The sequence below is a fragment of the Calonectris borealis genome, chromosome 4 (genome assembly GCF_964195595.1).
Source record: "Calonectris borealis chromosome 4, bCalBor7.hap1.2, whole genome shotgun sequence".
NCBI lineage: Eukaryota > Metazoa > Chordata > Aves > Procellariiformes > Procellariidae > Calonectris > Calonectris borealis.
This window is the reverse complement of record NC_134315.1, coordinates 29,620,315-29,629,628: the sequence shown is the minus strand read 5'-3', so window position 1 is coordinate 29,629,628 and position 9,314 is coordinate 29,620,315. Positions and strand designations below refer to the sequence as shown.

The following is a 9,314-nucleotide window of genomic DNA, read 5'->3' as shown; positions in this document are numbered from 1 at the left end:
AAAAATAGCTGAAGTGTTATTGCATATAAAATCTCGTAAAATTTCGGGGGGGTTCAACTTCATTCGCCGCCTGACCGGCGGTTTGCCCTCCAAATCCGCTGGGCGAGCCCCGCGGCGCCGGGGCCGTGACTCGAACCTGCGATCTGGGCGGGTCTTTGCGCGTGCGCATGCGCCTCGCCGCCGGAGGGGAGGGGGAAGCGCGTGCTTGCGGGCCGCCTGTGCGGTCACGTGGTCCGCGGGACGGCGGGCACGGCTGGAACGGGAAATGCTGCGGCTGCTGGAGAAGCTCCCGCCGGGACGGGCCCTCGAGGTGGGCTCCCCGGGCGGGCGGGTGGGCGGGCGGCAGCGGGGTCCCGGCGGCTTTGAGGCAGGCGGAGCTGCGGCCGCCGTGCCGGTCAGAAGCCCGCCCTCCTCCGCGCCCGACGTCGCGGCTGCTTTCCGTGAGGACGGGGCCTCCAGGCCGCTGCCGCCGTGAAGCGAACCGGGGATGGGGGCGCGGCGGGAGGAGGCGGGTTGGGTTTTGGACTTGGGCTCCCCGGGCGGGCGGGCGGCAGCGGGGTCCCGGCGGCTTTGAGGCAGGCGGAGCTGCGGCCGCCGTACCGGTCAGCAGCCCGCCCTCCTCCCCGCCCGACGTCGCGGCTGCTTTCCGTGAGGACGGGGCCTCCAGGCCGCTGCCGCCGTGAAGCGAACCGGGGATGGGGGCGCGGCGGGAGGAGGCGGGTGCCCCGCGGTCCCGGCCGGGCGGTGTCCGGTAACGCCTCTCGGGGCTATGGAGGGCAGTGTTGGCCGCGCGGAGGCTGGGGGGCCGCTCTCCGGCATCTGTGAGGGAGGCCGACCGCGCCGTCCGTCGGCCCCGCGGGCTGCAGAGCGGTCCTGCTCCCCTCGCCGGCCTCTCGGGGCTGCGGCCCGCGCTGCCCTCCCTCGCCGCTCTGGGCCTCTCCAAAACGAAACCAAAAATACCAGCTCAAAATACGCTGGGACTGCACCCAGCGGGTGTTTCTGGGCTCGCTTTGCTGTTAGAGTATTGGAAATGTCCTTGAGCTCTTCCAAGCGCAAGTCTGCCGCTCTCTGAGGGCTCAGCGCTGCAAGCCGGTACTGAGGGAGATGGCCTGCCTGCGGGAGCTCCGGGCTGCTCCCGGAGAGGCTCCATCGATTTCCATTCGGTGAAATAGTGGACTGGCTGGGTTTGCCTCACTACGGTGCTCAAAGAAAAATTGCCGCAGCAGGCCAAGAAGCCAGGCATATGGAAGAACCTCAGTGCTAGAGGACAGTGGTTTGGGAGACGAGAGATCCACAGGTGCAGGCTTGGAGATCGGCACTTTGAGTTGTGCTTTGCATCCTGACAATCCCAGTGCAGAGATGACTGAGGTGCCCTTTGGTGTGGCAGTACTGCTGCTCAGCAGTACATGATAGTCGTGCACAAAACTATTAAGTCCAAATGTAGGTGAATCTGAATCACGTTGTGGTTTCTATGGCCAAACCTTGTGAATTGACTTTGGGGGAGAGGGGAGGACAGTTATTCAAGGACTACCTCTTTATGACTTTTTAGGATGGTGCATGGGCTGCATTCGGAGGAAGCATTGAGACAGTACCCAGCGAAGGGAGAGGTCGTAACCGAGTTGCCTGATCAGTCTCATATCTGGTGTAGGTTAACTGTGGTAGAATCATGTTCTTAAATTATGTATCACATTGTTTCAGTTCCTTCATAAAATAGTTGATGGCATATGTGGCCGTGCGTATCCTCGATACCAGGATTATGGCAGTATTTGGAGCTTGTCGGAGTGGATGGAGGTTTTAGAAGAAACAATGATGTATTTCAAAACTGTGGTTGGCAAAAACATATCTGACGAAGAGGTAAGGGCTCATCACTGATTGAGCTTGACTTTGAGAGATCATACTGGAGTGATTAGTCTTGTAGTTTATTTAGTACTAAAGTATTTTTATAGTGTAGCATTTGAATAGTAGCAAACTAAGCCTAAACAGGTAGAAGGTTAGCAGCATTTTAGAGATACACTGAGAAGACTTTTAAAAGAAAAAGTGAAATTGGACACTTTTTTTTTTTATAGAACTGGATTATACTTACTTGCTAAAGTACTGTTTTAGTCACTTAAATTGATCTCTTAAGTAACCACCAAATTAAATCTGTTTACCTTAAAATACATAACCTGTCATTACTGTTCATTAGTAATAAAAACAATTCATGCTCTTGTTTGGCTTCCTTTGTTCATTAATACTGCAGTGAAGTGTTTTAAAATATTGATTGCATGTAAATAAAAAAAAAATCTAGACTGGTGAATGGACGACCATGTGGGACAGGGACAATAATTCAGGCATTCCAATATGTATAAACTTTGCAAAAACTTGTTCCATTCTCATCTTTTGCCCATTGCTCGTATTTTGACTACCTGCTAGTAGCTAGACCAAAGAAAGATACTTGTGTAGCCATAGGAAGGTCTGTACATCAATGTATCTGTTTCAGCTAAACTAATGTATTTTGTCTCCACTCTGATGTTCAGAAACTTTCAGAGCTAAACCTGTGTTGTTTTTGTGTGTGGTTTTTTTGTTTTGATTTTAAGGTGGTGTCTAAGAAGGCCAATAAAGCCTCCATCCTCTGGTCTCTTTAATTTAAATTACAAGAAATTTTTTTTTTTTAATACTGACTCTAACTATCAAACACAGAGAGCAGCCACTAAGGGCGGTATAAGAAAGATGAGAGTCTGGTATAACAGCTATCTGGGTAGAAGCCTGGATATCTACAGAGCACAGCTATTACAGGTGGTACGTGTTATTTCTGTGGTTCATAGTTTAAGCAATCACAATTTTTATTTTTGTAGGCTGCTCAGCAGATAAATGAGTTAAATTCAAACTATCAAGAAGCAATCACAAAATGTCTAAGAGGCAGAAAGGAAGAAATCAGGAATGCTCTAGTGGAAAGAGTAAATGCAATCTCTTCTGCCCAGCTGCAGGATTTTGACTGGCAGTTAAAGGTGAGAGTATTGCCGTAACGTTTGAGAAAAGTGTTCCACAACACAGAAGTTACTATTGATATAGTCCCCTTAGGCCTGCTCATTCTGGAGCATGGTTCAATTTTTAAAGGTATCAGAAAAACACATGCATGATGACACATCAAAGACTTGCCAGAAATTTGTATAAACTGTAAAACTAAAATTCTTCTTTCTTTTTTCTCCCCCCGCCCCTTCTTTCTTTTAAAGCTGCAATACCTATCTCTTTCCTAAAAGGAGATTGAGTGTTATTCAGGAACACCTGAAAGTTTCATATGCTGTTATGATTTTGAGGCCTGAATGGACAGTATTTTTACTCAAAGGAAGAAGAAATATTTAAAATTAGGAGGAGTACACTGATTTAGGATGTGTTGCCCTGACTCTTTTCAAATTTTTGGATTCCTGCAATAAACAATTATTTAATAATTAGTTTTAAATAATTTATCTTTAGACTTATTTTGATAATAAGCCAATGATAACTGTGTTGCCTAAAGTTGGATGGTGCTTTGGGGTTACCAAGACAGCTGCTTTAAATTAAGCTCTATCAGAGACTTAAAATATAAACAGTATAACTAATGTTGTTTAGTTAGTCCATGGGAGCTGTTCAACAGATTTGTAGAGCTTTAAATAGTTTTCCGTTTCAAAAAGTGTTAAATAATTTGTGCAGCAAACAGCTTTGGAAATCAAAGAGATGCCTTGAGCTGGTTGTGATTTTTTTTGCTTGCCATAGTTGAATCCTCCTAAGGACGTTGTCTCTCCTCTGCTGTACCACATTCTGCTCTCTAAATAAGTAAGATAGGTGGGTACAATACTGACCTACAGTATTATCAACTCATCTTTGATTTTAATATATTTTAAAAGCCTTATTTATAGTAGAGTGAGTATAATAGTAAACAAAAAGGAAAGCACAATTAGTATGTAATCCTCTTCATCAGTGATTGTCAAATAGGATATCTGACAAAGAGTGTTTGATCAGCTGTAGAGAGAGTTGAAAAATGCACAAAGGTGTCCTCTTTCTCCCAACTGCCCCCTTCTATAAGACCCTTCTTACTTGTTGATTACCAGAAGTGTTTGAATACAGTGACTTCAGAATTCACATACTTCACTTTTAAAGAGCCATGATCAAATGTATCCTTTCTTTTCACCTAGAATACAAAAATGTAGCAGCCCAGTTAATTTTAGCAAATTGTTTTGACAAATGTATTGCTATGAAGAGGGGTTTCAGTATTTCAATATATTGTTGGTATTAACAAACAAACAAAAATCCCAACAATGGGCGGGGGGAAGCAAACCCCAAAACTGCAGAGATGACTTGTGAGAAGTTAGCTTTGTCATGTTGATGTTTGTTTGGGTAGTACACTTTCAATATAAAGTGCAGATGTGATGCTATGAAAGACAAAACTTAATGGCTCTACCTTACGCGTTGATGTTGTTGTTTCATCAATCTGCGTAGCTTGCTCTCTCCAGTGATAAGATCTCCATGCTGCAAATGCCACTTCTCAATCTTGATTTGGATGTGAGAGAAAATGGTGAAATTAAACCAATTTCTATAGAGATGAATAAGGAAGAGTTGCAGAACCTAATAAATGCACTGGAAGCAGCTAATAAGGTAGCTTTTACTGATATCCTTTGTTCCTGTCTTTTCATGTACTGAGTTTATTTTAACTGAAATTGTTTGTTCTGGGTATCTTGCTGAAAATCCCAGGTAAATGATTCATTGGCAAAATGACTATAGAGTTCCAGAAAGCCTCACATAAGGCAGACTGTCTTGGATAGACTTTAGGGTTTTTTTAGCACAGGTTAGTCTACAATTTTTTGAAAATGTAATTAAAATCCTGATAGCCTGTTCAGAGCAGTATTAAAAAGTCTTGTGAGAATAGGAGGAGAAATGACAAAGTGTCAGATGAGAGTTGATTTTAAAAGATTGGAGAGAAATCCAGTGTTCCCCCCAGCTTCACAAAACATCAGTGGCTGGGAATGCATATGGGAGAGTTGTCTGGTTCAAATTGAGTGCTTTAATTTCCATGGCATAGTAAATCAGGAGGCAAGTTACAAAGATTTCAATACGGTAACACAAGAAGAAAATTTCAAGTGAAACTTTATTTGGAGTGTCTCAGATTTCTTAATAGAGAAGACTAAGGGAAGAGAGGATTTGAAGAAAAATTGTTAGGGGAAGAAGTCATCTGACTTGCACCCTGGTGATAACTGTGAATCCTGGAGTCCCTCCTTGTTCCCTTTAATTTCAGTATTAATTCTGGCTCTGTTATGAAGGAAAGTAGTTTTTTTTTAAATCTGAAAATGTCTTAAATATTTATTAAGTCTGTTATCTGAGAGATGAAATTCTCTGACATTTTGCAGGATGGATCTGAAAGTGTTGTATCAACATGTTTTTGAAGTTAGCAGCTTCTAGTTGCTTCATAACATTTAGCAAGTAAGGGGTTTCTTTAGATGTTTTATACAATGTTGTGATGCTATGGCTGGAATCTGTAGACCAACGTTTAGAAAAAATCTTCATCAGTATATAACAACTGAAAATAATAGTTTTATAGCTCATAGAGTTAAATACAAAGTTATAATAGCGCTATTAATATTTTGAGTTACAAAAGACACTAAGATTATGTCTACCAGTTGCTTTAATGAGGCTGATGTGAGACCTCTGAATAACTACACAGTTCCCAGTAAGAAAAATCCAGATACAGGTGGTGTTCTCGTGAAATGAGAGCCCTTAACAGCTTTCTTTCCCCTGTTTTTTTAACTCCAAAACTAAATAAACACAGTAGCTTGTCATGATCTTCACACTATGCAAACAAGAATTCTTCCGGGCAGACTTCAGTCTCCACATGCCTTTTGTTCAGCTTGAAGGTCTGTATGGAAGCTGTGGGATGTTGTCATCTCCTTACTTTTAGTTTTATGCGTGCACAAGGAGGAATTCACTCTAGAAATGGTCCCTTGGTTCTGCATTGTGCTGAAGGAATCTCACTGGACCTGGAAATTACCATTCTGCTTTTTGATTACAGGGAGCTGAGGAATGGTTTGCGTAAATGCTGAAGAAAGTTATTGGAAGTGATAGTTGCGTGAGGTTGTCAAAGAGAGCTGAGAGAGGGATGGTGTATTTTCCAGAGGAAAGGCATGTTTATACAGTTGCATATTATACTGTAACAGAAAGCAAAAAGCTGTTTTTCCTAGACTGCTTAAGTTTTGGTCTCATCCAACTTTAATCTCATTCCTTTTCTCCTTTTTGAAGGTTGTCTTGCAACTGAAATGATGGAATTCAGATCATCGACAGTATCTGCTGCCAATGGCTCCCCAATTGACTTGGGGGCGGGCAGGGGGAAGACAAATTCTCTGCAAAGCCAAAAGTTGTTGATGCTATAAAATACTGAAGTGAGAAGGCCGTTATGACTTGTGATCAAATAAACTACGAATCCTTTGATAAAAACAATAAAATCTTGTATCTGTTTGACCAAAAATAAAAAAATCCAATGTATAGTTGCTTTTAGTACTAAAGATTTATAGAACTATGGAAAAGTATCACTTATGACGTGTGCCATATTTGTTTTGGTTAAACTTCGGCAGTGACTGCACAGGTGCCTATTAAAACTAAGGCGTCTTACTTGCGTAATATGTTATGCATATCAAAGGTGCTATGATAATGAAGAACATGACAGAGTACTTGTAGCATTAATGTATTTATACTTGTAAATAGTAAATAAAGACTTGATTTTCTGTGTGAATGATTGCAGTGAATTGTTTCTTAATTTATTAATCACTAAACTCGATCTTTTTAGATGCTAGGAAAAATCAGCTTTACAAACAAAAGCAGTATAGAATCACAGAATAGTTGGAAGGGACCTCTGGAGGTCATCTTGTCCAACTCACCTGCTCAAGCAGGGTCATCATTGTACTGTGATGGCATATGTTGCTAGTAGGCTTTTGTAGAGAAAAGAGGCTTAAGTTTTGGTAATTGATTTTGTTAACTGATTTTTATTGTTGGCTTACTGTTTTTATCATTTAGGACAAAAGGGCTGAAAACTTCCTTTTATTTACAGTAGCAGAAATAATAAACAGCTAGCGATTTGTTTCATACGAGTGTACACTATCAAGTTTGGGATGTCATTTGGATAGAAGACACTTGTGTGCTTATCCATTTATACAACTTACAAATGTACTGTGAACACATTTGAGAAAGCAGATACCTAGAAAGTCTATACTTCAAAGAATATTGAAGTGGATATTTAAAACTTACTTTGCAGTATGTTGCTGAAGAGAGCTTTTGTTTCGCTACTTCTTAGTTTTTAAAGATCAATTGTTCAAAAATACAGTAAATTCTTCAAAATAAAGTTATGTGTTTTCTCCACAATAAAAGGCCACAAATGATAACTTCCATTTTTACGTTCAACCTATGAAACTTCTGTTGCAAAATCTGCCGCATACCTAGCTGATAGAAAGCAATTTTTTTTAAGATGTAGATGGTATTTAAAAATATTTCTGACTTTTTCTTAGTAGTAGAGACTTAAAGTTTACATAGTTTCATTTTAAATTTTATAGCAAGTTGTGTAAAAATGGATTTATAATTACTCTAGTGTTGGTGTTTCGCTTCTAGTATCATCCTATATTTGTCCTGTCCTTTACTGCAGCACTGAACAGGAAAGGCTGAAGAATCATTTTTCAATGATTTTTTGCTTTAAAAAAAAAGAAGACAAGACAGTTTTTGTTATGATGTGACAGCAATAAATGTACAATGAGTTGCTTTTTCGTGGGTGTTAGACTTTATTGAAAGTCTGAGTAGTTTTTATATAACCATCAAAATGATGTTTTTGACAGGGAGCATAACACCACCATGTGAATGGCTAGAGAGGGAGAGGAGCACCAGTTGACGAACAGTTGAGAACTAGCAGCTAAGACATGATTGCCATGGAATTGCATTTGAAACGTGCATCCTGACCTTCCGTCTCTACAGAGAAATGAACCGTCCTCGTAAGGCACGTAATGGCCTCCAGTAAATGGAAAGGAAAATGAACAAACAGAATGGAGGAGAGATCTTGTTGCCCTGTACTTTGTACCATCTGTCAGAAAGTGGTTTCGTTCTGTCTCTGCTCTGACAATTAGGTACTTCTGGAGCAAGCAAGGTCTCCAGTTGTGACAAATAAGGCAATTGCGGAGACTGTACTAGGCCAAATTGATGCAAAAAGCTAGAGATTCCACAAAACCCATTATACTGGTGTCAGCTTCAACATACACTTTGATGAATGCAGGTAGACATGAAAAGGTAGTGAATAGGAAAAATGTACGTGTAACAGAAACATCTAAAACAAGCTCATGTGGCCAGGAGCATGTCTGTCAAGTATGCCTGGCCGTGCTCCCTCTGGGCCGAAGAACGGGGGGTTAGGTAAGGAGGTTGCCATTGCCTTTCCACCCAGATTTTCATACGGTGCAAAGCACCGCAGCGCACGTCACAGCCTCTGGAGGAACTGCGTGCTGGGACCAGAGTGAAATTCAAGAACCGCACTGGTAACAAAAGCCGTGGAGGGGCTGTGATGTGGGGAGCATCACTTACAAAGCCACTTGAGTCTGTGACTAAGGGGGGAACCAGGGAAATCTTCTGAAGGCGTAGGAATTGGACCAAAGGTGCAGGAGTTTAAAGAGATTCCATTAACGTTAAATAACTTTAAATTTTGTCCTTGTCTATCTGCTCACTTTGCCCTCATCTGTATTTTTCTGTGTTCTTCCAGGCCTGAGCTCTTTCTAATTAGCTGGTGATGGTAAGTTGAATGGCTTCGATGTTTGCACGTCCCACCACACTAACTTGTAAGGGTTGTTCCCAGGTGATGCTCCCCCTTTTGTCCTGTTTCAGGGACATGTGTTCGTGTTCTTCTAGTGTTTGCCCCTGCACAGCAGCTCACTTCTGGGTCCTGCGGTTGCGTGGGCAAAAAAACGGAAAACAACCATCATAAATATATTGGTGAAACCTCTGTGGTTTTGCAGGTACTATGTACAGACCTCTTAAGCATGTAATTAAGACCAGAAATAGTAGGCCTTTTGAACCAAAAGTCCTAATGAAAATAGTACATATAATGGACACACTGTATGAAGTTTTAATTTCAACATGTAAAAAGCACCTACAGAAATTCACATGGCATAAACACACCTGCAATTTGAATCAGAAAATGCAGCATATCTTGATACAAAATATAAAAATGAATTATAAAAATAATGTTACTTGCCCTCCATTGGCATTCATTGCACTTCTCTCCATTTCATAGAAATCTTCTCTTGATTTCAGAAAAATAATGTTTTTCTTGATAATCATTT

General features: G+C 41.6%; 1 protein-coding gene across 1 annotated transcript; it reads left to right on the top strand.

Moving 5' to 3' along the window:
- Positions 1-204: 204 nt before the first annotated feature.
- Positions 205-6,736, top strand: COMMD8 (COMM domain containing 8). Its single transcript, XM_075149013.1, has 5 exons — positions 205-310; positions 1,699-1,854; positions 2,835-2,987; positions 4,456-4,611; positions 6,247-6,736. Exons 1-5 carry the CDS (start codon positions 266-268, stop codon positions 6,265-6,267), a joined length of 531 nt encoding a protein of 176 aa, XP_075005114.1. The 5' UTR covers positions 205-265; the 3' UTR covers positions 6,268-6,736.
- Positions 6,737-9,314: the final 2,578 nt, after the last annotated feature.